General features: G+C 44.4%; 1 protein-coding gene across 1 annotated transcript in view; it reads right to left on the reverse strand.

Annotated features, from left to right (window-relative positions):
• Positions 1 to 27,697, reverse strand: part of FAM178B (family with sequence similarity 178 member B) — a 78,743-nt gene that overhangs the window by 46,120 nt on the left and 4,926 nt on the right. The window contains exon 2 of the mRNA XM_081333587.1: positions 11,580 to 11,711. Coding sequence (XP_081189713.1) covers positions 11,580 to 11,711 — 132 coding nt within the window. The remainder of the gene's footprint in view (positions 1 to 11,579; positions 11,712 to 27,697) is intronic.

Genomic DNA, 27,697 nt, shown 5'->3' on the forward strand with positions numbered 1-27,697 from the left:
GCAGTGATGGCAAACCTTTTATTTTATTTTTTATTTTTATTCCATTCATATCCCACCCTTCTCCGAAGACTCAGGGCGGCTTACAAGCTTAGCAGTAGCCTTCATTCTATGTATATGCCTGCTTATTAGGGCTTTCACACACCCCCAAGCGGCATTATTACAAAGTCAGCTTAATTGCCCCCAACAATCTGGGTCCTCATTTTACCTACCTCGGAAGGATGGAAGGCTGAGTCAACCTTGAGCCTGGTGGGACTCGAACCTGCACTAATTGCAGGCAGCTGGTGTTACTTAAGGAGGCATTAGCCCACTGCTCCACCAAGGCTCTTTTAGAGTCCGAGTGCCAAAACTGCAACCCAAAACCTACTTATGTATCGTCGGGTGCCGGGTGGGCATGGCCCATTGGGTGGGTGTAGCCCACTGGGTGGGCGTGGCTGCAATGGTAACGGCAGAGTGGGTGGGACTAAAAAGTTTAATCAATCAATTCCAACTTTGCGAGATCTTTTTTTCCCCCACGAGAAGTATTGATTGATTGATTGAACCTTTTCTTTTCTTTTTGCACACGGTGGCGGAGGCCTAAAGTGAAACCCTATAAAAAGGCCTAGGACTGGGGCGACGGCGCATGTGCCCACAGAGAGGGCTCTGCGTGCCACCTGTGGCACGCGTGCCATAGTTTCGCCACCACGGATCTAGTGTTTATCCTAAGGTTTACTATGCCTGTTCTCTGCATCAGAACGGAGAAAGGAAGCTCTAATCTGAAAGAAGAGGGCCTACCGGTTGGCACTTCCTCACCCTTGCAGCAGCAGCAGCCGCCTCCCCCCCCCCAATATCCGTGTCACTCCCTTCGGTTCCCTGCTGAGCCTGCTGTCAGATTCACAAGTGGCAGAAAACTCCAAACCAACCTAATGGACAAAGGCTGACTCAACACGTCCCAGTTCTCTCAACAGGCCACAATTTTTGCCTGGAATGAGGGGTTTGATCATTAAGATACCTGCCCTATCTTCACTCATCCTACAAAAACTAACGTGATAATACACTTTGTCTGGGCTTGGAAGCTAAGCAAGGTCACCTGTGGTCAGCAATCTGGACCACAAGTATATCCAAAAACTGCAGGCTCCAGATCTGGGGAAGTCCAAAAAATCTCCCTGTGCAAATGAACCTGTATTGAGAAGCACATCCCCATGCATCTTTGCTATCCAAGTATCATAGCTATCTTCACAAAACATGCAATGCTCAAACAAATAAGCCGTATAATCAGATTCACACAATATGTTCGGACACGGGTTGAGTTCCCACACCCTACAGCTCCCCCAAATTCCCATCCATCCCCTTCTAATCTACTCTATTTTAAAGTTATTGATTGCCCGAGTGACTCGGGACACAGAAATCTTAATGAGGCCAAGAGACCGAGGCAGTTCTCCTTCTTTGATACCTCCCTAGTGGTTGTTTGGAGTTTTGCAGCCCAAATATGGTGGTCCTGGAGGTTAACCCAACGTATTCAACAGCAAAAGTAATATATGAACATTAGTGGCTAAAACAGTACATCACCATATCTGACAGCAGCAAGTTTTAGATAGAATTATGGATTTGTCTTATTTAAGAAGTCTCATGGATTTACCAGTTTAGACTTCTCTTTCCTGGAGAAGGCAACTCAACAGCTGAGAAAACCTATGTGCTGAGATAGGGATTGCTAAGCTATGGCTTAGTAAATAAACCACAGTTGGTTGTGCTCGCACAGAACAAGCCATAAGGCCATGCTTTTGATTCATGCAGCACTCTACACTCAGCCAACAAATATTGTTTGCCGTGTGAACCAATTCTTCTCAGCTGTCTTGCTTGCCATTCCATCGCACAGGCCCATCGGAGCAAAAGACTGCAGCTTCTCCCCTTGGGGCTGCCAGATTTTGAATCAGCCTCTGGCTTGAGTGCTTGCTGAGCCAAACAGCCAAAAATTCAACATTTGGCGGTTGCACCTCTCCAAAAAGGCCATTTCATAATTGCTTTCAAACAATGTCTGTTTTTTTGTATTTTTTAGAAAGCAAACAGCATCAAACCATTGATGCTGAAGGAACCTCATTAGCACTAGTGTGGATCTCTGGGTTTCAAGCTTGGGAACTGGCAATGAAGGCCGGGCAAGACTGAACAGCTAAGGAGGGATAAAAATAAACACAGCTTGCAGCAGAGTGGGGAAAAAAAGAAGATGCAGAAGATAATTCTTTGCACAATCCAGCCGAATTGTTTCCCATAAGAAACAGGGAGAAAGATATCTGGAATCCATGCCGGGCAAGTCTAGTAGAGCTGGGCCACAGAAATATATACATTCGTTAGATGGCGGCAGAGAAGCAGAAAAACCTCCATTCTTTCCTGCCATCTAATGGTCTTCTGGATTATTGCAGCCCAAATTGGATAGTTACAGGTAGTCCTTGACTTACAACAGTTCATTTAGTGACTGTTCAAAGTTACAATGGCACTGGAAATAGTGACTTATGACCGTTTTTCACACTTATCACCATTGCAGCATCCCCATGATTATGTGATCAAAATTCAGATGCTTGGCAACTGGTTCATATTTATGACCGTCACTGTGTCCCGGGGTCAGGTGATCCCCTTGTGCAACTTTCCTGACAAGCCAAGTCAATGGGGAAGCCAGATTTACGTAACAACTATGTTACTAACTGAGGGGATTCACTTAACAACTCTTGCAAGAATAGTTGTAAAATGGGGGCGAAACTCGCTTAAGAAATGTCTTGATTGGCAACAGGACTTTTGGGCTCAATTGTGGTCATAACCCAAGGACTCCCTGTACTATGTTTGTATTGTTTTGATTTCTTTTTCTGCTTCGGCCGGTGATAAGAAGATGCTGCAAGGAATTGAAATTCCATTCTGGCCCTCTGAAAATTGGGTTCTGCAATAGCCTTTGGGGCCTCTGAGCCTGCAAGCGGGGTTGGGATCTCAGGCGTATCTTGCGTGGGAAGTCCTTCTGGCCTTCTCTTTATAAAAACTCAGCACTGGAGCCAAAGGTGTCCATTTACCATCAATCCCCCCCCACTCTTCTGAAATTCAAATACCCATTGTGGAGTCAACTCTTTTGCAAGTCAAATCTAAGAATAGACTCTTACAATCTGTCTCTTTCTCTCTCTCTCTCTCTCTTTTCCAGATAACACAGACAATCCCACAACTTCTGCAAGCTCGTGTGTGTACAAGATGAGCAGCATCATACATCTGCTGTTTGACCTGCAATATGCTTCTCCCAGTCCACAGCTGTTGACTTGAGACTGAGAAGATCTGTTTCTTCAATTGCTTTCAAGGTATGCCAAGGCTGCTGCAGCGGTTGGCTTAATAATAATGTGTTTCCCAGGGCTGGAAACGCTCCCCCTTCCCAGCTGTTTGTCCTATTCATTCCCGTCCCCCATCTTGGCTTGCATCTCAAGCCAAGTCCCTAATCAACTTAGATCCTGCGCAGAGGAGCGCCAAAGAGAAATTCACAGGGGTGTCAGATTGGAAATGCACAATGGCAGTTAGGCTACAGGCGAGGGAACAGTCTTTTTCAACCTCAGCAACTTTAAGATGTCTGGACATCAACTCCCAGAATTCCCCAGCCCACATGTGAATTGAAATCAGAATAACAGAGTTGGAAGGGACCTTGGAGGTCTTCTAGTCCAACCCCTGTTCAAGCAAGAGACCCTACATCATTTCAGACAAATGGCTGTCCCCTCTCTTCTTCAAAACCTCCAATGATGGCGCATCCACAACTTCTGGAGGCAAGTTGTTCCACTGATCAATTGTTCTGTCAGGAAATTTCTCCTTAGTTCTAGGCTGCTTCTCTCCTTGATTAGATTCCATCTTGTCCTGCCTTCAGATGCTATGGAAAATAGAATGACACACACACACCCTCTTCTTTGGGGCAGCCCCTGAGATATTGGAACACCGCTATGATGTCACCCCTCGTCCTTCTTTTCATTAAATAGACGTACTGAATTCCTAGAACCGTTCTTTGCATCTTAAAAGTTGTTGAGGTTGAGAAACACTGCAATATATCTTATGCTATAAGTAACCCCAAAGACTTTGTGCCTAAAATCTCGTTCTCCAAATCCATCCATCAGAGAGCAAATTCCCACAGCTTTTGTCCATATTTGGTGAGCCCTGTAAAGGAAGCAAATAAGCATCCTTTCTCTTGGGCCTTACAGGGCTTGTGTTTGTGCGATTGTTGCGTAATTGACTCTGACTTTACTATGTGTGACTGTTCTGTTCCAGCCTACGACCGGCCCTGTTTGAATGTCAGGGACAACCCCTTTTTATAATCAACAGGCTGGAAAAAACCCAACCAAATTTATTTACAAAGAGTTCAAACAAAAGTTAAACGAAAAGTTCAAACAAGACTTAAACCAAAAGGTTAAACAAGAGTTAAACAAGAATAACAGACCAGGACTCTAGCAGAAGATCTTCAAACGGTTGCCTTCAGCAACCAGCACCTCCCACACCTTCCCCTTTTATCAGCAGTCCCAAGGCGTGGCTTCTCGTTGCCTTCTCCCGAGTTGCCTCATTGCTTTCCTCTGTTCTGTTCTGCTAGATTGCCTCCTGCTCCTAGCGTCCCTGAACAGAACCAGCTATGGATCATGTTCTTCCAATCCCTCATGCTCACACAGCTGAGTCTGAGGAGGAAGAAGATGGGAGGGGCCAGGCTGAGAGTTCTGCAGTGCATCAGAACCTTCCTCTGACACCAAAGGGCTCTCCAAACCCCTCCTCCTCCTCCTCTTCAGAATCATCCGACTCAACTGCCAGAACCACAGGCTGACGCTGAATCACAACAGTGACGAGGGAAGCAAAGACAGAGAAGGCACCATTGTAATTTAGAGAAACACCGATGGATCAACACCATAATTTGGAAGCGTAAAAGCCTCCAGATGTGGGCAGATGACAACAGATCACGTTCCATTCTTGTAGCAATAATGTCTTATGAGGCAGGGTATATACCGAGGGATCAGTACCATCACGTGGGAACCTGAAAGTCAAGTTCTCCTTGGCTGAAGTCTTAACGCTTCAGTCAGGTAATCCTGTGGACAATCTTCTAGACCAGCAGCTCCAGAATCCATTGAGATCCCTGCCCTAGATAAATCAGTAAGCAAATATGCCTTTGAGTCTTCCCAACTGCCTGAACTGACAGCATGCCAATTCTGCTGGATCTCAGAAAATCTGAAAACAGTCAGACTTGGTTAGAGCTCGGATGGGCAACCGTCAGATAGCCTCAGAGCTTTAGACTCGATGTAGGAGATCCTGCGGGAAGAGGACCCCCAGCAAACACATTTCTGTACTCTTGCCAAGAAAACATGAGGTCTTCCTGAGTTCAGGTCAACTTGACATAGTATGTTTTTAGCCCACATCATCTAGGGGTTTCTACGGAAAGCGGGCCGACAGCTTGGGTTTCTTTCTTTGGTCCAGATGGGGGACCATTGGGGTGGGATGGGGAGGTTAGTCCAAATTGTGGGGGGATTTTAGCTGCGCCTGGGCAGAAAAATAGAGGGAGTCTCTTTCCTGTAGATGATTGTAAAGCTCTCTTTAGACCCATCTCCCACCACGCAGCCAGCCTTTCCTGGCTGTCACGCCTGCTGTTTATCTCTTTCCTTCCTCCCTGTCTACCTTCAGTTGCTTGTCTCCTACAAAGGCAGCTTGGAACTACAGATGCTTTGAGATGAAGTTGTGGAATAATTGACAAGTCAAGGAATAACTTTTTGTCGACTGAGTACAGGAGGTTTTGCACAGCCCCAAACTTCTGCGAAGGCAGAAACTGTTCTTGTTTGGGAAGAGAAGAACAAAAAGCCTGTACAAAACTGGGAGGGAAGAGGGAATTTCTCAAAAGCGGCTCTCAGCGCCGTTTAAAAGGGACTTGGCACCTTCAACAGGAACGGTTTTGTTTCTGTGCAAAAATGACTGGTATGATAGCAGAAACAAATGAGATCTTTTTCACCCTGAAGGGCATTTAATCTGATCAGTCAGATAATAAATTCCTGGACTGAATGGCTCTTTTTTTTCCATTTCTGTTGCTCTCTGCTTTGGGAATGGAACGAGCGAGGAGGAGAAGGAAAGACAAATGAATTTTTCAAGATAATGTAATGAGCACACAGTAAATGCTTAATACTATGTGCAAGTTGGTGCAGGATCGGATGCAGCGCAGCTTAACCTTATTCCTTCCTTCCTGGAGTGATTCAAGGCGCAGTTGAAACCGCATAGGGGCCGGGTTCCTTGAGGGACTGCCCATCACCCATGATCCTGCCGAGTTCATTGATTTACTTATTTATTTGCTCAATTTCTATGGCTGCCCACCTCAGTAAATGACTCTGGGTGGCTTGCAATTCTTAAAAAAGTGAGGATGCTTGGATTCCTTTGATGAAACAATGTCATCTCCCAGGACTCCAGAAGTCATATTCCTTACCTTATAAGGCTTTCTTATAAGGTCAAACAGGGTGGGCTCACTCCTATCCCCTTCCCCTATATTCTCTTCCTCTAAAGTGCAGAGAAGAGCAACTAAGATGATTAAGGACCTGGAGATTAAAACATACAACCTTACGGTTACAGGAACTGAGTATGGCCAGTCTAGAGAAAAGAAGGACTAGGGCATCCTGGCTCAGGAATTCTGGGAATTGAAGTCCACGAGTCAAAGAATGCCGACTGGTGGCCCCCAGGGGGAGGGCGTTCTCTGTGGGCGCGCCGGATTTATGGAACCATCTTCCGGTCGAGTTCCGGATGGCGCCTGATCTCCGCTCCTTCCGGCGCGATCTTAAAACCTACCTCTTTGAACAAGCTGGCCTGGCCTGATGGGATGGGGTCGGGTTTTATAAATTGATCTTAACTTTTTAATTGTATTAATTTATTACGGGCATTGCTGTTTAATTACTTTTTAATTTTTGTATCTTGTTTTTTATTATGTATTGCCCTGTTCACCGCCCTGAGTCCTTTGGGAGAAGGGCGGTATACAAATTAAATAAATAAATAAATAAATAAATAAATAAATAAATAAATAAATAAATAAATAAAAGAGCCACGGTTGCCTATCCCTGGATTAGCGGGTGACATGATAACAATGTAGGTATAGGTTTTCCTGTTTGAGCAGAGCTGGACTTTTAGATTCTATTCTATTCTATTCTATTCTATTCTATTCTATTCTATTCTATTCTATTCTATTCTATTCTATTCTATTCTATTCTATTCTATTCTATTCTATTCTAATTTTCTCTATTCTATTCTATTCTATTCTATTCTATTCTATTCTATTCTATTCTATTCTATTCTATTCTATTCTAGTCTAGTCTAGTCTAGTCTAGTCTATTATTGATTTTAGGGTAATTTCTTTGTTATGAAGCCCCTAGAATGGTTGAGAGTCAGGCGGCATTCAAGGTTAATAAATTATTTTTAAATCATTTATCCATGCGTCCTCCCGCACACCCATCTGGTTGCCACTGCCTTTAAATCCAGCTTTTCTCTTGACTGCTCGAGTGATTTAGAAACAAAAGATGAAATCTTTAGTAACCCTGTGTGGATACACATCAAAGAGGGGCATGGGCTGGTGTCAAAAAATAATAATAATTAAAGATGGCACTTGCTGCAAATCCTGTCCTTTTTAAATAAAAGCCACACACAGAGGTGGTGGCAGCTCGGATGTTGATTTGGGTGCTTTTGACCTTCCCTGTAGATGCTCCTGACTTGAAAATGTAGCCATAAGTATGGCAACAACCGGGCGGCCATCTTTAGCAAGTATTGGTGAGTTTCATGTTTTATCACTACTTCTAACAGCTTGTTTTTGCTCTAGGTGGGAGGGCTGGAAAATGTCCCAGGAATAGAGATTTGGGGAAATCACTTTGAGTGCACAAACTGTTACTTGAGCAAAGAGGGATGAAGCATTCCTTAAGTCCCAGGAAACAAGGCAGCACTGGGAAAAGCCACCTGTTTCACAACAGAGAGCAGAGGTACAGCACCGTCTGGCTTGGGGGATTCTGTTATTATACAGGTAGTCCTCGACTTACAACAGTTTGTTCAGTGACCGTTCAAAGTTACAACGGCATTGGGAAAAGCGGCTTATGACCAGTTTTCACACTTCTACTTCACTCCCCAAGTGAAGTGATCAAAATCCAGATATTTGGCAATTGATGTGTACTTATAACGGTTGCAGCGTCCGGGGGTCACGTGACCGCCTTTTGCGACCTTCTGACGAGCAAAGTCAATGGGGAAACTACGATCCGCTTAACAACTGCGTTACTCGCTTAACAACTGCAGTGATTCACTTCATAGCTGTGGCAAGAAAGGTCGTAAAAATGGGGCAAAGCTCACTTAACCAATGTCTCGCAGAGCGACAGAAATGGCGGTCTCAACTGTTATCGTAAGTCGAGAACTGCCAGAAATCTGTCTTGGTAAAATAAGGTTGTGGTCTTCCTGTGGAGTCCGTTTCCTGGTTTGGTTTCCCCCAAAAGGCTGAGATTGGGCTTTCTCTCGGTCTGCAACTGAAAGCCGTACATTACGGGCTCTTCTAGCCTCTCCCTCCCTCTGCAAACAATCCCCAAAGAGGCATTATTTCTTGTTTCCTCCAAGTCCTTGTGTCCTCCTGTTAGAGATCTCTCTCCGCCAGACCCCACATGGAAAAGAATGCCCCAGCCTTTCTCTTCTAACTTGACAAAATATGGGATGGGGGAAAAATAAATCAACAACCGATCAATATGGGCCAGGGATAGGCAACCTGAGGACCCAGATTGTTGGGGGCAATAAGCTGACTTTGTAATAATGCCGCTTGGGGGGGGGGCGAAAGCCCTAATAAGCAGGCATATACATAGAATGAAGGCTATTGCTAAGCACATTTGATTTGTGCTTAGATTGTAAGCTGCCCTGAGTCTTCGGAGAAGGGCGGGATATAAATGGGATTTAAAAAAAAACACCTTGGCTCTTTTATCACTCGTGGACTTCCACTCCCAGAATTCCTGAGCCAGCATGGGGGAACTATGCCCCCCTTCATGACTCGTGGACTTCAACTCCCAGAATTCCTGAGCCAGCATGGGGGAACTATGGCCCCCTTCATGACTCGTGGACTTCAACTCCCAGAATTCCTGAGCCAGCATGGGGGAACTATGGCCCCCTTCATGACTCGTGGACTTCAACTCCCAGAATTCCTGAGCCAGCATGGGGGAACTATGGCCCCCTTCATGACTCGTGGACTTCAACTCCCAGAATTCCTGAGCCAGCATGGGGGAACTATGGCCCCCTTCATGACTCGTGGACTTCAACTCCCAGAATTCCTGAGCCAGCATGGGGGAACTATGGCCCCCTTCATGACTCGTGGACTTCAACTCCCAGAATTCCTGAGCCAGCATGGGGGAACTATGGCCCCCTTCATGACTCGTGGACTTCAACTCCCAGAATTCCTGAGCCAGCATGGGGGAACTATGGCCCCCTTCATGACTCGTGGACTTCAACTCCCAGAATTCCTGAGCTGGCACGGCTCAGCTTGGAAACCTCTCCCTTTCCCCTCAGCATAGCTGGCTCAGGAATTCTGGGAGATGAAGTCCACGAGTCATAAAAGAGCCAAGGTTGCCTACCCCTGGGATAGGCAAAACAGCTGGATGCTTAGTTTACAGGGGCGAGCGGGCTTTTTAAATGTTTCAAAACATTTCCAAAAACTCAATGACCAAAACCAACCTTCTCCACAAAAACAAAAAAAAGTACATTTCCCAGGAGCCGGGGGGGTGGGGGGTGGGCAAAGTACATATTTGCTCATCAGAATAAAAACACAATGCAATGCCACCCCTTTTAATTTGGCTTGATGCCAGGATAGCTAAGCAATTCTGACGGGCTACATAGCCTCAGAGACTCTTCAGAGGAAATTTCCAATATATTTCATGATGGCCTGAGACTACAAAAGATCCCGTGAGTCTAGGCTCAGTTCAGAAAGAAGGGAAGAGGAGGAGGAAAAGGAAGACGGTACAGGTACCTGGCAGGGGGAAAAAGGAGGTAGATTCTCCTGCAAAATGTTTACAGATGAAAATTTGCCATTTGCTTATTAATACCAGTCAACTTTATGCTGCACACATTTCCCACTGCATAAGAAATAGTTGATTATGTTTAACGTTTAATAATGGACAATGTTTCACATCTCACTCCATCTTTTACTGAGACACCATCAAATAATTCAAAATGGATTTGACAGAAATACGCCAAACTTAAAAAGAATAAATCCTATGAGGCATATAAGAAGTTGCCATGGACAGGGTCAACCTAATTGTCCACCTAACCCAGGCCCACCTTTCATTACCAGCAAACCTCTAAGTCAGAGATAAGATCGTCTCACCACCTACAAATTGGGAGTTGCTGCAGACTCAGCCTGGAGAATTCTGTGGCCGAGATATGTAACTCTACTCTTAAGTTACGGTTGCTTCTGGCAGAGGCCTCCAACCCAGGGTCGTTAGACTTAAGAACTTTAAATCATGTTTAAGGGATGGTTGGATTCCCCGATAGCTCACCAATAATTTTTCAGGGACTAGTTTTAGCCTAATGGACCAGCTTTTTAGAAATACAGCTTTTACCCATCAGTTTCCAGATGATGTTGGTGATCTGGGATTCATTTTCTTTTCACATGGAAGAACACTGAGGTGTTAACAGCCTACAAGCTGAGAGCGTGTTTTTACAACTTCAATAGAATCTCTGGAGTGAAGGGGAAGGACCTCGCAGGTGTAAGTGGAGATGAATACTGGAGTATCCTTTTGGTGAGTAGAGTAGAGTAGAGTAGAGTAGAACAGAACAGAACAGAACACTTTATTGGCTAAGTGTGACTGGACACACAAGGAATTTGTCTCCGGTGCATAAGCTCTCACTGTACATACAAAAGTAATATAATCATAAGATACCAATAAGAGAAGGTAGAATAGATGAGAAGGATAATAGTAATATAGCCATACTACTTGGGTAAATATACTTAGACATAAGACAGTATTGTGGTAATTAAGTATTCAGCAGAGTGATGGCATGAGGGGAAAAAAGATGTCTGTCTGGTTGTTTTGGCATGCAATGCCCTGTAGCAGCGTCCTGAGGGGAGGAGTTGAAGCAGTTTATGTCCTAGATGCAAGGGGTCATCAAACTTGGCCCTTTGATGACTTGTGGACTTCAACTCCCAGAATACCTCAGCCAGGCACACGGACCTGGCTGAGGAATTCTGGGAGTTGAAGTCCACAAGTCATCAAAGGGCCAAGTTTGAAGGCCCCTGTCCTAGATGCAAGGAGTCTGTAGATAGTTTCTCAGCGCTGTTTCTGGCTCGTGCAGTAGACAGGTCCTTAATGGAAGGCAGGTTTGTTGTAATTCCTTCATCCCTGCTGTGGGGTATCTTGCCAACTCCTTCCTCCATCAAAGGATGGGTTATTGGGTCCTGTCTCTGCCATCTTATGAAAGCAAGAGCAGTGGGAGGCCCAGCTGCAAAAATCTAGCTGCCCAGGTTGACAGTATGAAAACTCCCGGAGTTCCTTTTCAATTCTGGATCCTCAGATCATTCCATTCCTTCTTTACACCAACAAAATCCTCCATAACATTCCCTCTGCCTCCATGGTTCTTACCTCGTGGTCAAGAGCAGACAGTGTCTTCTGCTGGTTTGTGGTTGGCTCCTCCTGGAACTTCTGGGTCTTCTGAAGAGCCTGCTTTAAGCAGGCAGGCCTCATGAGTGGGAGAAGATCGCAAAGCTGCTGCAGCTGTGGAGAAAAGGGACGCTTACAGATGCAACTACAAACACACAAACAAAACAGGTTCATGGAAAACGAGAGCTCTTCAAATATCCAGTGGCAGGCAGTCCCAAAATCTCATTTGACCCCCCCCTCTGCGCCACTAAAACAGGAATAATTGTTTCCCAAATCTCAGTCACCTCTTTCTGACATTGAATGAATGAATGAATGTTTATTGTCAAAGTACAACCATGTATACATTGAGATTGGCAGAGCCTCCCTTCGTGCCCCCACCCCCAACTCACAGTGACACAAACCCTCCATCTTATTACACCATGTGAGCTAATTGCACAACACACCGGCCTGGCAAGTCAATCATGCATAAAGTTTATAAAATTATTTCCCGTTCAAGAGCCTGACAGCCCATGGATAAAAGCTGTTCTTCAGCCTGTTGGTACGGCTGGCTATACTCCTATATCTCCTACCCGATGGTAGGAGAGTAAAGAGATAGAGAGATACCTATCTGCTTTATGATATGCTTCCAACCAAATAATGGGGGATGGACCCTAATATGTAGCATTGCCTGCAGCAGGCATGTCAAACTCGCGATGTCATGTGACATTGTGCAACGTATCGCTACTTTTTCCCCATTGCCGGCAATGGGGTGGGCGTGGTTTTGGCATGACGCATCTGGCCTGCGGGCCGTCAGTTTGACATGCCTAGCCTAAAGATTCAAAGTCTAACACTGAATTAGTGTTAAGCCACTGTGATCTACTCTACAGTGTGGCACATTGGTCCTTCTCATTTAGCTGTCCCAATTCCTGGATGCCTTTTAATAAAACCTGTTAGCTGGAAAACTTAATATTGTTATATTTCACAATACTGTAAATATTCATGTAGTTCATGATACCCTGATAAAGTGAATGTAGCTTGCAAAGAAATTTTTATGCCCTTTAATAAAGCTTGTTACTTGGAAATGATCCTACTAGACCTTTTCTGATTTTTGGCCACCATAACTGCACACCTACAATGTCTACAATAAACAGAAAAGGAGATCTCAAAGAGATGTTTAGGTCAAATTTCTTCTTCTTGACATATTAGTTTGCTGTGTGCAAGAGCAGGGGTGGACAGCTACGGCCCCTTTATGACCTGTGAACTTCAACTCCCAGAATTCCTGAGCCAGAATAATAGAGTTGCAAGACCTTGGAGGTCTTCTGGTCCAATGTCTGCTTGAGAAGGAGACCTTATATTACATCTGACAAATGGCTGTCCAATCTCTTCTTAAAAACCTCCAGTGATGAAACACTCACAATTTCAGGCAAGCCTGATTGTTCTCACTGACAGGAAATTTCTCCTTAGTTCTAGGTTGCTTCTCTCCTTGATTAGTTTCCATTCAATGTTCCTTCTCTTGTTTTCTGATGCTTTGAGGAATAGGTTGAACCCCCCCACACACACACTCTTTATGGCAGCCCCTCAAATATTGGAACTCTGGGAATTGAAGTCCACCAGTTGGAAAAGGGGCCTAGTTGCCCATCTCTGTGTAAGAGGATAGCTTGATTTTCACGTGTGAAGTCCCAACCTGCAGCTACATATTTCAGAAGCCGAGTTTGCATTCATGGTCGTACTTCAAATCAAGAGTGAAGAACAGACAGAGGTATGGGTAAGTCAATGGAAAGGAGAGATGGCTTGTGAACAAAGGCAGTTAGAATGGTGCCGGTCTTCTTTTGGCTGGGGATGGGTTCAACAACACTGGAAATGACAACAGGGAAGGAAGGAAGAGAAGGTGAAATTGTACAATCGTCTGAGGAAATATTCTGTAAGGGGACTTTAAATTCCTGCAGCAAAATCCAGCCATGAACATCACATTTTTCTGCATTCCCCAAATATCTCAAAACAGTCTTGAGCACCCCAGGCTGAGCATGGAAGACGAAAGAGTAGTGGCAGTACTGCACATGGACACCGTAGTCTTCCAGTTAAAAACAGACCAGGAAAATTAGCTTCCAAACAATGTGTGAAGCAAGAAGTCTGTTCATGTTTTGGCTTGCAGGCTAGTCACCTCTTGGTTCTTTCCTTGTTGCGTCTACCAATTTGTTTGCTTTTATACAAGCCTGTGATTCAGGCTGCCCGTCTCGCAGAGAGGCTCCCCTGTCTCGTCAAACAGAGTTCAGCATCTTTGGGCAGAAAATGCTGAAATTTCATACTCCCGGAGAAGTTAAGAGGCTGCAGCTTACAAGACCCACAAATGCAACGCCACCTTTTCTGGGGCAGCAACTCAATTTGTGATTGAAACAACGGCACACCGCTCTTTGCTAGCCTGCCAGTGAGCTGGGTAAGCAGAGCAGGAGGGCCCTGTTCTCGCTGCAGACTGACCGGCTGTGAGAAGAATAAAAATTTGCATTCTTGACAGGCCATAGAATAATCAAGGAACAAAAAAACGGAAAGGAGCTGTAAGGAATAGGATGTGAGCTCTTGCAGGTGTTCGAAGCACTTCATATATATTATTTCTCCAATCTGTTCAATATAGAATAGAATATCTTTAGGTCCCCCTTCATGGATTACTGCCTTGTCGTGGCAAAGGGGCTTGCGTAATTCAATGAAGCTATGAGCTATGCCGTGCAGGGCCACCCAAGACGGACAGGTCATAGCAGAGAGTTCTAACATAACGTGATCCACTGGAGAAGGAAATGGCAACCCACTCCAGTATCTTTGCCATGAAAACCCTATGGACAGTACCAAAAGGCAAATGAGAAGGAAGGACTCACTGGAGAAGAGCCTCATGCTGGGAAAGGTCGAGGGCAAGAGAAGAAGGGGACGACAGAGAATGAGGTGGCTGGATGGAGTCACTGAAGTAGTGGGCGTGGGCTTGAATGGACTCCAGAAGATGGTAGAGGACAGGAAGGCCTGGAGGAACATTGTCCATAGGATCGCGATGGGTCGGACACGACTTCGCAGCTAACAACAACAACAACCTTTAGGTCATTGTGTAGCTCGCAACGAAACTAAGTGGTGTCCACAGTGCACACTACACACAAGCAAAAACCACAAATAAGAACATACATTATATACACACATCACATTCTATTCACCATTGCGCTGCCCCTAATACTGCACTTCAATGTTGGGCTATACAGTAGTATTTAATATGGTTACAGCTCTGGGATAAAAATTATTTTTCAGCCTATTTGTCTTTGTTTTTATTATCCTGTACCGTCTGCAAGATGTTAATAGTTAAAAAAAAAGAATGTCCAGGATGAGTCTTAAAGAATTTTTTGAGCTTTCCTAGGACAGCAGTATCTTGGGTGGGGGAGAGAAGAGGGCAGCAAATAATCCTCTGGGCGATGGTAATGACCCTCTGGAATGCTTTCCTATCTGCTACTGTGCAGTTAGCAAACCACACACAAATGCAATAGGTTGGAATGCTCTCTATGGAGCAATGGTAGAAGGTCACCAGCAGTTTTTCCGTTCAGTTGTTGTTTCTTGTTGTTTCTCAAGAAATATCATCTCTGCTGGGCCTTCTTAACCAATGCTGTAACATAAGCACTCCAGGTCAGGTCCTCCATTCTGGTAACACCCAGAAACTTAAAGCTCCACACGGTCTCCGCTGATGATCAGGGACTGAATGTCTGATCTAGTCCTCCTATAATCTACTATAAGCTCCTTGGTCTTAGTGGTGTCGAGAAGCAAATTATTATGGCAGCAGTCCAAAAACCTTTCAGGCTTGGTGGACCAGTATTGGGCTGTGTGTGTGTGTGTGTGTGTGTGTGTGTGTGTGTGTGTGTGAAATATTCCATGTGAGTGGCAGGTGTGCAAGTGAGCACGCACAACTCCATTTGCACTAGTGCTGGGGGCGTGTGGCTGTCGCTCACGCAAATGGATCTGCACATGCATGCATGCACGGTCTCCCCAATCTGGTGCTTCAGGTCTTCCATCGTTGGACCCACCACCGCTGGTCCTCCTCTTCCTTCCGCCTGGCATCAGAGCCTTCTCCAGAGAGCTGCTTCTTTACGTACAATAATAAGTCCAAAACAGGATAATATGAGGGTCGTCATTTGTGCCTCGAGTGAGGGCGCTGGGTTGATTTGACGATCTTCCAGTACCAAAGATCTATGAATATACTGTGTGAAAAGAATTTCCCCATTTGATGCTTTGTTAATTTTAAAAACAAAGTGTTCTTTGAAAGGGCACGTTGATTTGAAAATTAGGAAAGGGGCTTTTGCTCTTTCCGACTCGCAGATGCATTTCTTCTCTCTTCCGAGCTCAGCTATGAGTAACAAAGGTGTATTTTGAGCGCATGTAGCTTGGGGGCAGGGAGCTGGGAGAAGCCAAATCCATCTAGAAACAGTTGTTCTACCTCTGTGCAAAATGGTTCCTGACCCATTGTGTCTGCTTTTGTAGTTAGCCATCGGCTCAGCTCCTGTTTCTGATAAAAGTCTTCAAAAGACAGTTCTGTAGTGCTCTTGCAAGAGCTCAAGCAACGAGATATAAGGTTCAGATGGGAGATTCCAGTGGGGTTGATGGTGATGCATGAAGGTAAAAGGTACCGTCTGGTTACTGTGATGCAAGCGCGTGATTTTTACAATAAAGTTTTAAAAGCAACCCCATTAACACTTCTGGAAGCTGCAAAGGGATCGGGAGAAGGAGAACATCAAGAGGCTGAAGATGGATAGACAGAGGAGAACGGTGCTGGAGGAGATCAAGCTACAACTTCTTTGGATGATCCTAGAGAGCAGAGGGTGACGCGTGCTGCTTTAAAACGATCAAAAAAAATAAAAGAACAAGATCAGCAGAAGTCTATGGTACTTCCACAACGCACTTACAGCCAAGCAGTGGGAGGAGCACGGCCTAAAAAAGATAGCCCTATTAAAGCAGTGCTCCAAGAGCTTTGGGATGATCTGCATGGCAACTAAATTTTTAACTTGGAACGTTAATGGACTAAATTCACCACAGAAGAGGAAGAAAGTTTTTCAATATTTAAAACAATTTAAGATAGATGTTATATGTTTGCAAGAAACGCATATTAGGGTTGCGGATCAAAAGTATTTATCGAACTCAAGGTTGGGCACGCAATTTGTTGCTTCTGCAATGAATAAGAAAAATGGAGTGGTTGTTTATGTTAAAAGTGCTTTAACAGCAGACTTAATTGAAGCAGATAAGCATGGAAGATACGTTATGATAGAGCTGCTGCTAGAAGGTAAAAAGACGCTTTTAGTTGGATTATATGCTCCTAATCAGCAACAAGCTGACTTTTTTAGTTTACTTCATACAAAGCTTACCCAGTTGGATTATAAATCTTTTATTTTTATGGGGGATTGGAATGGTGTTTTGGATGTACAGATGGACAAGGCTGGAGCTTTTAAGCGCGTCCCAAGTCATGCTAGACTGCCTAAATCTTTTTTTGAAATGAAGGATGACTTGGAACTGCGAGATATCTGGCGCGAGAGACATTTGCAGGAAAAGGATTATACTTTTTATTCTGACAGACATCAATCTTTTTCCAGGATTGATTTTATTTTGTTGACTAATGATTTTTTTTAAGGACCAAAAAGGTGAAGATTTGTGTAAGAACTATCTCTGATCATAGTCCAGTTTGGCTAGAGATTGATAAGGAGAATAGAGACAGGCGCTCATGGCGCGTAAACGAGAATTTGTTTAGAAATCAGAGAAATGTGGAAGAATGCAAACAGCGGATGAAGGATTTTTTTGAAATTAATATGAATAAGGGCACCTCTATGGACATGGTTTGGGATGCTAGCAAGGCCTATATGAGAGGGGTGTTGATATATATGAATAATAAACATAGACGTGCTGTGGAAGCTAGGAGGAAAGAACTGGAGAATGAAATAAAGGAAAAAGAAAAGGCTTTGATTTTGAACTCAGAGGATGTGAAGACTAAGGAGGCTATTAAACTGTTAAGAGGACAATTTGATAAATTAATGGCTGACCAAGTGGCAACCAATTTGCGGTTTGCCAGGCATAATACTTTTTGCAACGCTAATAAACCAGGTAGATGGTTAGCTTATAGACTGAGGAAAAAACAAAGGGCTTCTAATATAGACAAAATTGAGTATAAAGGAAGGGTTGTGTTTCAACAGGATCTTATCAAGGATGCTTTTGTGGATTTTTATTCTAAATTATATGCTAAGGAGAAGATTAATGAAAAAGACATTGATATATATTTGGAGAATGCTAGCATCCCAGTTCTTACGCAAATACAAAAAGAGGAGATTAACCAATTAATTACAGAAGAAGAAATTTTTACAGCAATTAAGGGAAGGTGGATAAAGCACCAGGTACGGATGGTTTGTCTGCGGCTTACTACAAAAATTTACAATTAGAGATGATTAAACCGTTAAAGGAACTGTTCCAGATAATCCAGAGGGGGGGAAAGGTGCCACCGTCTTGGAGAACAGCTTTTATTTCTTTGATTCCGAAGGAAGACCAAGATGCTACTCAAGTTAAAAATTATAGACCGATATCGCTATTAAATACAGATTACAAGATATTTGCTAAGGTTTTGGCTAATAGACTGATGAGGGTTCTGCAACAGGTGATTCATGGGGACCAAACGGGGTTTATTAGTGGTAGACAAATGAAGAATAATGTGAGGCATATAGTTGATGTGTTAGAGTTTTTGGAAAGGAACAACCAGATCCCTGCGGTGCTAATTTTTTTAGATGCTGAAAAAGCTTTTGATCAATTGAATTGGCAATTTTTGATGAAAGTTTTAGATAAAATGGATTTTGGGGAAAATTTTTTACAACCGATTAGGGCATTATATCAAAAACAAACTGCCCGAATTATAGTTAATAATAGTCTGACAGAAGCATGTAATATTGAGAAGGGCACAAGGCAAGGGTGTCCGTTATTGCCCTTGTTATTTGTGTTAACATTAGAGATATTATTGGTTAAAATACGGAATTCAGAAAAAATTAAGGGGATACAAATTAGAGATCAGGATTATAGATTGAGAGCATTTGCAGATGATCTGGTTGTTACAGTGACCCAGCCAGAGAACTCTGTTGTGGACCTGATGGAGATAATAACACAATATGGGAAGGTTTCTGGATTTAAAGTTAATATACAGAAAACCAAAATTTTGGCCAAAAATATGACAGCTTCGCAAAAGGCTCTCTTAGAAGGATTAACTGGATTTGAGATTGTTAAAAGGGTTAAATATTTGGGGGTGCTTTTGTCGCCCTCTAATACAAAGTTATATAAAAATAATTATGAAAAATTATGGGGGAAAATTCAAAAAGAATTGGAGAGTTGGGAAAAATTGCAATTGTCTTTGTTGGGACGGATTGCAGCAGTGAAAATGAATGTCCTGCCTAAATTTTTATTTTTATTTCAAATGATACCGATTCTTAAGAAAGATTCTAATTTGGAGGAATGGCAGCGAGGTATCAATAAATTTGTCTGGGCAGGGAAAAGGCCACGAGTTAAACTTAAGATTATGCAGGATACTCGTGAGAGAGGTGGTCTTAAAATGCCTAATCTTAAACTATATTATGAAGCTGCTGCATTAGTAGGAATAAGTGATTGGATTAATTTGACACAAGAGAGATTATTAAATCTTGAGGGCCACGATTTGTTGTTTGGCTGGCATGCATATCTGTTGTATGACAAGAAGGTAGACAATGTGTTTAGAGTGCATATTTTAAGACAGGCATTGTTGAGAGTTTGGAAGAAGTATAGACATAAGTTAGATTGCAAGATACCATTGTGGGCAATTCCAAAACACGCAATAGAAAATATACATGCTGGTTTCAAACATGATGTGACTATGTACAAGGAGATCCTAAGCTTGGAAAGAAATGTTTGGTGTTTGAAATCATATAGCCTCTTGCGAGAAGAGAAGGTTGTTCAAAATTGGTTTCAATATACTCAGTTACGGGCCAGGTGGAAAGAAGACCAGAAAAATGGTTTTACAATGACTGATGAAAATTTGATAAAGCAAATCAGAAATCAGGGACCAGCACATATTAAACGGATATATCTTGTGTTGATAGAGATTGATTCAGAAACAGAACTTGTTAAGGATTGTATGATAAAATGGGCCCAAAATATCCAGGAAGTTATTACAATGGACACCTGGGAAAAGATCTGGGTGAGGAATGTAAAATTTACACAAGCTCAAAATCTAAGAGAGAATTTTTACAAAATGTTTTATAGATGGCATTTAGATCCTAAAAAGCTTGCAAGTATGTATCCGAATTATCAGCCTAAATGTTGGAGGTGCGGTGATGAAGAAGCAACATATTTTCATATATGGTGGACTTGTAAAAAGGTTAAGGCCTTTTGGATAAAAGTCTGGTGGAACATGCAGAAGATTTTTAAACAGAGGATAAAGTTTTGTCCGCAATTTTTTTTGTTGGGAATAATTATAGATGCTACAGTTGTGGACACTAAGTTGATGTTGAATTTAATTACGGCAGCTAGACTCTTGATAGGTCAGTATTGGAAGAAAGAGGAACTGCCGACTATAGAAGAGTGGACTTTAAAGGTTTCCGACCTGGCTGAGATGGCGAAGATTTCGGCCTATTTGAAAGATCACTCGCAAGAACGCTATATTATGGAATGGAGAAAATGGATTGAGTTTATCCAGAACAAGTATAGGGTTAAGAAGTTTCATGTAGCATTTGAATAAGTCTTCTTTCTTTTCTTCTTTTTCTATTTTTGTTTTCTATATATATTTAATATTACTAAGGTTTGTTTTATCCTATATAAGCTAGAGAGTGATGGATTTTAGAGTTTATGGTTGTTAGTATATGGTTGTTTATGATTGTTTTCTTTTATATATATACCTTGTATTTAGCTCTGGGAAGTCGGGGGGGGGAGGGGGGAGAGGTAGGGGGGGAGGGAGAAGGGAGGGGGAGGGGGGATTTTTTAAAGAAAAAATTGTATGTTAAAACTTTTCAATAAAAAGACAGTTCTGTAGTGATTTCTCTGCAACTGAGTGGAAATTCCTTTCTTTGTCCTGCTTTTTCCGTCTCCCTTCTGTAGCCAAGTCCCTGGAAGACCAGGTTTGGGGCAGACTACCCTGGAGAAGTTGGTCCATGTCAGGGGGGGGTCTCCACACTTGGCAATTTTAAGACCTGTGGACTTCAACTCCCAGAATTCGCCAGCCAGCAAGGAATTCTGGGAGTTGAAGTCCACAAGTCTTAAAATTGCCAAGTTTGGAGATCCCTGGTCTATGTGATTACTAAAAATTTATATTAATCTGATGGTGCCTAATCAACTCATAGTCTGTACCCAGGATGCCAAGCATTCCTAGCACTGTCCACAAACACACCCGCTGTTCCTCACAACTTTCCATTTCTTTCGAGGCTTTACAGTGGAACATCTGGCCTCCAGAAGCTGTGGGTGCTCCAACACTGGAGGTTTTGAAGAAGAGATTGGACAACCACTTGTCTGAAATGGTATATGGGGCTTGAGCAGGACTAGAAGAACTCTAAGGTCCCTTCCAACTCTGTTAGTCCTACGGGAATAGGGCGGTAAATTTAAATAATAAATAAATAAATAAATTATTCTGTTACTCTATTTTCCCCCTACTGTTCCTTTTCTTTATAGAAAAAAAGCAGCTGTGAGAGAGAAGAACCAGGCAGGAATGGGACACTGTAAGTAGAAGGAAGGAATAATATGATGGAGGAGGAGGAGGAGGAGGAGGAGGAGGAGGAGGAGGAGGAAGAGGTGCATCCAAGACAACAATCAGATAAAAGAAATCTGAGTCCAGGATAGAAATGTAATTTGAGAAAGGTTTAAGGTTTAAGGTTTTATTAAATTTTTATACCGCCCTTCTCCCGAAGGACTCAGGGCGGTGAACAGGGCATATCATAAAACTACAAAAATATAAAAGTTAAAAAAGAATTAAATTATTGCCCACAGTAAAAACAATAGAAAATATATATAAATATTAAAACCCTAAGTAACTCATCAGGCCAGGCCAGCTTGTTCAAATAAATGGGTCTTTAACCCGCGCCGGAAGGAGCGGAGATCCGGTGCCATCCGGAGCTCAACCGGCAGCTGATTCCACAAAGCCGGAGCACCCACAGAGAAGGCCCTCCCCCTGGGGGCCACCAGCCGACATTCTCTGACTGGAGGCACCCTGAGGAGGCCCTCTCTGTGGGAACGCACGGGGCGGAGGGGAGTCGACGCCGGCAGCAGGTGGTCCCCGAGGTATTCCGGACCCATGCCATGTAAGGACTTAAAAACCATCACTAAGACCTTGAACCTCACCCGGAAGACAACTGGTAACCAATGCAGCTCGCGGAGCAAAGGTGTAACATGGGAATACCGGGAAACTCCCAAGACAACTCTCGCGGCCGCATTCTGTACCAGTTGGAGCCTCCGAGTGGTCTTCAAGGGAAGCCCCATGTAGAGAGCATTGCAATAGTCAAGACGAGAGGTCACGAGCGCATGAGTGACCGTACACAGGGCATCCCGGTCTAGATAGGGCCGCAACTGACGCACCAGGCGAACCTGTGCGAAAGCCCCCCTAGTCACGGCTACTACATGATCTTCTAAGGTAAGCCGTGCATCTAGGAGGACTCCCAAGTTGCGAGCCCTATCTAAAAAAAAGCATTTCAGACAGGACCCTCCCTAGTTCTCACGAACATAAGGGGTGGGGGAACACATTCAGAATTGCAAGATTCTGTTACTGTCATGTACTGTAACCTTATAATAAAAGTAGCTGTCTGACTTTCAAACACTCTGAATACAGACATGTTTCTTCATTTTCCAGCTGCCATAGCAATGGGAGGCGGGAAGATGCATGCTTATAGTTTAATCAAAACAATGAATTTCTTATGGGAACCAAGGTCAAGCAGCTTAAGTGTTTGGCGGGCTGTAGCTACCATTAGGAAAGCCCACCAAATGTGTTAATTGAGGATTATGATTTATGACACACAAATGAGTGTGGAGTTCAACTTTTACTTTGTAACCTTTGTGGGGGGGTTTAACTTTCAGTCTTGGTTTCACCTTTGTTCGTGCTGATATTACATAGCCATTAAAAGTGTCCTTTGAGGAAATCAATTGCCTCAGAGTTCTTATTTCTACTGGTCTCATCTATTGGAACCAAGACAGTAGCACTCGCTTGAGTGTCTTTGTTTTCCAAGTTTGGTCTAGCTTGGAGGGCTGACAGCCACTGACTGGTAGGGAAGTCAAATGCAGGGAGCACATAATGAGGCAGGCCAAGCCCGTTGCTGAAGACGGGAGCTGGCTGCCTAGAAGACCTCTGATTGTCTTTTAAAGAAAAAAAGAAAGCTGTCTCTACCACTACTTGCCACTCACATTAAACCATAGACCCCCCCCCACAAGCTCATATGGTACACAGATGTTGCCCGAGAGTAAAACATGTGGTTTGTGGCTTTGCTACTAGAGAAAGAGCTCCGGGTTGCTGGAGCGATGAGCCAGCCAAGCTGGAGCCTGGAGCCAGTCGCAAGGGATTCCCCTTCCTCAAGTCTTCCATGGAAGAAACTGGGATGTCATGATCCGCCTGGTACCCTACTGTCTTTTTCATGCCCTACCTGAAGTGGGAGAGAACTGCATCATCTTTCCCAGGAAGAGGAGCCCTCTAGGGCAGCGGTCCCCAACCTTTTAGGCACCAGGGACTGGTTACATCAGGGGTGTCAAACTGCCGGCCTGCGGGCCGGATGCGTCGTGACAAAACCGTGCCCACCCCATTGCCGGCAATGGGGAAAAAGCTCCGATATGTCATGCGACGTCACGAGTTTGACATGTCTGGGTTACATGGAGAGAGGATTTTCCGTGGACCAGAGGGGGCCTGGTTTTGTGTGCTGCCTGCATCCCGTGGATGGGGCTTTGCTTGTTTGTGCGGACTGGTTGCTGGCATGCTGCGGACTAGTACCAGTCCATGGACTGGGGGGTTGGGGACCCCTGCTCTAGGAAATTGGGATCGGAGCACGTGTATGTGAAACCAGTCAGTTATCCTAAGTCAGGTTTTTTGACCGTGGACACTTGTAGATGTGTGAACTTCAACGTCCAGAATTCTCCAGCAGTCTCTCATAAGGAGGAGGTAATTCTCAATTCAGTGACTCTTCAAAGTTACCCGCTGACCTGAAATAGGGAACTTACAACCTGGAGTCAAAGTCCCAACAGTGGGTCCCCCCCTAAGAGTCATATGACAGAACTTGGGGTGCTTGGTCACACAGATGCATTGACTGCTGTTTGCAGCATCCCGCAGTTACACGACCTTGTTTTTCCATGGTTTTGCCGAAAACCAGCACTTCCATTTTTTGACAAAATCACATCCATAGCAAACTATTGGTTTCTTTAATGACCATGGTGTTCACTTAATGACAACAATGTTCAAGAACATTGAAGAAGAAATGTGGTAAAGTGGGCCAGTCATGTGACTGACCTGTTTTACGACTGTCACAACCATTAATGGGCAGCTCCATTACAGTTGTATGTTGAGGTAGTCCTTGACTTATGATAACAACTGAGTCCAAAATTTCTGCTGCTAAGCTAGACAGTTGTTAAGTGAGTTTGGCTCCATTTTATGACTTTTCTTGCCAGAGTTGTTAAGAATATCACTACCATTGTTAAATTAGCAACACGGTTGTAAGTGAACTTGGCTTCCCTGTTGATTTCCCTAATCAGAAGTTGCAAAAGGTGATCACATGACTGCGGGTCACTGCGACCCTCATAAACACGTGCCGGTTGCCAAGCATCTGAAATTTGACCATGGGGATGCCGCAACAGTTGTAAATGTGGAAAACGCTCATAAGTCACTTTTTTCTGGGCGGTTGTGACTTTTGTCCCTCAACAAAACCTAGTAAGTTGAGAACTACCCGTATGGAAGTCCGAAAGGAATCTGCCACAAGCTCAATCCAGTGTGTTACGTCTGAAAAGGTGCAATCCGCTTCCTTTCCAACATTCTGGCAGCTGATGCGACTCTTAATGTTCGTGCAAATGTTCACATCGGCCCTGGCACACCTTGCAAAAGCTCTTTTGTCTTTTGTAAAATGCTAGTTTGGTGCACATACTAAGGTGGCTCTCCTATAAGGACCCCGACCGCTTTCAGACCGGCTTCTCTCGCAAGCAAAACCGAAGAGGAGCAGCTTTTTCAAAGCAGGGGCGGTTTTGTGTATGGCTAAACAGCCTGGCAATCGAGAGGCTGCCGCCTGCTCCCTCTAAGGGCCTGGCACAAAGCCAGCACTCCCAGTCCTCAAGGCCTGGCGTGGCCAATCAGGCAACTGCTTGGCCCTCTCAAACCAGCCCTTTGGGGCGGCTGTGGACACTCCAGTTTCTGCCCGCCTGGATTTTCGAGCCAAAAAAGGGAACGGTGTAGCAGGCGAGTGGAGCGGAGCCAGTTTCAACCCTCCCCACCCCACCCCACAAGATCAGCAAAGGCCGTTCTTGAAAGGGAAGCTCTGTTCCTCCAGCGCGCCTGACCTTCTGGAGGACAGGATGTGGGTTTCTGCTGAAAGGCCTCGATTCACAGGGCGCTGACCCCCAGCACACTCTCCTGACCGCCCTCTTTGTCTCCCACCGAAGTGGCATGGGAGCCGGAGCGGAGTGACGTGGGTGCCGGGTCCGGATTCTAGGGGGAAAAAAAACAACGCCCCTGGACGTTGTCATCCCGTAGGAGCCCAGGAAACGTCATTAACTCTCCCTGGCCTCCACTGGTGAGACAGCCCTCTTCCCAGTGCCCCCCCCCCAAGCTAAGTGTAGGTTAGTGTCATTAGAAAGCCAACGCTGCGGTTTACATAGCACAAGTGTGAAGAATTTAAACAGTCGGGGATTAAGGAGCTCTCAGGCGTGAAGTGGGCTTTGATGGCTTCTCCTCGTTCTGCTCGGGCTGGAAGCCTGCCGTGATTAGGCAGCTCCTTTTTCACAAGAGGACAGGAAAAATCGTAGGCAACAGGCCTGCCTCTCTACCCCTCCCCGAAACCCCTCGGCCGTACTTTCGTGCCACCAAAGCAGTCAGGACATCTTAAAGTAGGAATTTCTCTGATGGGTAGAAGAGCCCACCGCCGCCAGCTCTGGGGGGGAAAAAACAACCAAAGAAAAGATACAAAATATATTCCTACACCCTGTTGCTTGAAGGATTTGATCGCAGTTCCTCTGCACTCGACCTCACTTTGCTTCCCTCTGATGTGTTGGAATTTTACAACTTTCTCCCAACTTTACAAAGTTGGGACAACCATTCCAATGATAGTTTAAATTATCGTACTGCTAGGAACAGTTACCATTTGTAAAACTTCCTTCCTTCCTTCCATCCATCCAATTCTTCCTTCTTTCTCCCTCCTTCCTCCTTCTGTCCCTCCACTCCTTCCTTTCTTTTTTCTTCCTTCCTTCCCTCCCTCCTTCCTCCCCTTCCTTCTATCTGTCCATCCATCCATCCATCCATCCATCCATCCATTTCTTCCTTCTCTTTCTCTCCCTTTCTCTCCTTCTTTCCGCTCCTTCTTTTCTTTTTCCTTCCTCCCTCCCTCCCATCCATCCATCCATCCCACAAATGAGCCTTTTGGATGCTACTGCAGCTTCACCAGAAAATACTTCGCCACAAAGTACAGCACTTCTCCTACTGTAAAGTGGTGCAGTAGAACAGTATTCCTCTTTTCTTTCTCATTATGCAAAGCTGCCCTGAACCTCTCAAGAATTGGAGAGGGACTATGCAAAACCTGATGGCAAAGTGTGAGCCAAAGTGTACAGATGCACCATAACTGGCAACAGACCGGAGGGCAAAAGGCAGAATTTGGAAAAAGTGCCTTGAGCAGCACCAGGGAGCAGACGGAGCTGCGTGGAGCCCACTTGGGACGGCTGCCGACTCAGGCCACAGGAGCTCAAATGCTCCTAAATTCAGCCCTGGCAGAGAGCAGGCTTTTGCAGAACTGCACTTTGCACGGAGATAGGCTCTGGGGATGCCTTCCATCAGAGGGTCTCCGACATGGGCTGGAAACCAAATCAGCTTAAGATTTAACAGCTGACATAGGACGGTATGAATTTAAGCTAAAGAGCTTTTCTCCAGGGGAAAAAAAATATCTTCTGGGGCTGGCTTGTCTTGTCTTCTGCTCTTATCTGACCAATAAAGGAAAACTCTCAACTTTCAATTCAGAATAGAGCTGAAAGGGAACTTGGAGGTCTTCTAGTCCAACCCTCTGCCCATGCAGGAGACCCTACGCCATTCCAGACGAGTGGCTGTCCAGTCTCTTCTTAAAGACCTCCAGTGATGGAGCACCCACAACTTCTGAAGGCAAGTCCTTCCACTGGTTAATTGTTCTCACTGTTAAGAAGTTTCTCCTTAATTCCAGGTTGCTTCTTGCCTTGATTAGTTTCCATCCATTGTTTCTTCTCTTGCCTCCTGGTCCTTTGGAAAATAAGTTCACCCCCGGTTCTTTGTAGCAGGCTGTCAGATATTGGAATACTGCCATCATGTCACCCCTGGTTCTTTTCTCTAGTTTAGATATACCCAAATCCTCCAAATGTTCTTCATATGTTTTAGTCTCCAGGATTTTAATCATCTTAGTTGCTCTTTTCTGCACTTTTTCTAAAGTCTCAACGTCTTTTTGGTAATATTTTTATTTTTTTTATTTTAATTCCATTTATATCCCGCCCTTCTCCGAAGACTCAGGGCGGCTTACAAGCTTAGGTGTGGTCTTACTAAGGTTTTATAAAGCAGTACTAATACTTCACATGATTTTGATCCTATGCCTCTGTTTATACAACCAAGGATTGTGTTAGCTTTTGGGGGCTGCTGCCCCACACTGCTAACTCATCCACTAGCACTCCAAGGTCCCTCTTACCGTTACTGTTTTTGAGGCAGGCTTCGCCTAATATATACTCGTACCTTTGGTTTCTCCTGCCTGAGTGTAAAACCTTGTTTTTCTCCGCATTAAATTTCATTCGGTTGGATAGGGCCCATGGTTCAAGTCTGTCAAGATGCTTTTGGATGCTGAGCTCGTCACTTGCTCTATTTTGTTCTGTAGCCCTGACGTTTTAGTTCCAGCAAAGCAGACATGTCAAACACAAGGCCCGGGGGCCGGATGCGG

Source organism: Vipera berus (assembly GCF_964194415.1).
Source record: "Vipera berus genome assembly, chromosome: 8".
NCBI lineage: Eukaryota > Metazoa > Chordata > Lepidosauria > Squamata > Viperidae > Vipera > Vipera berus.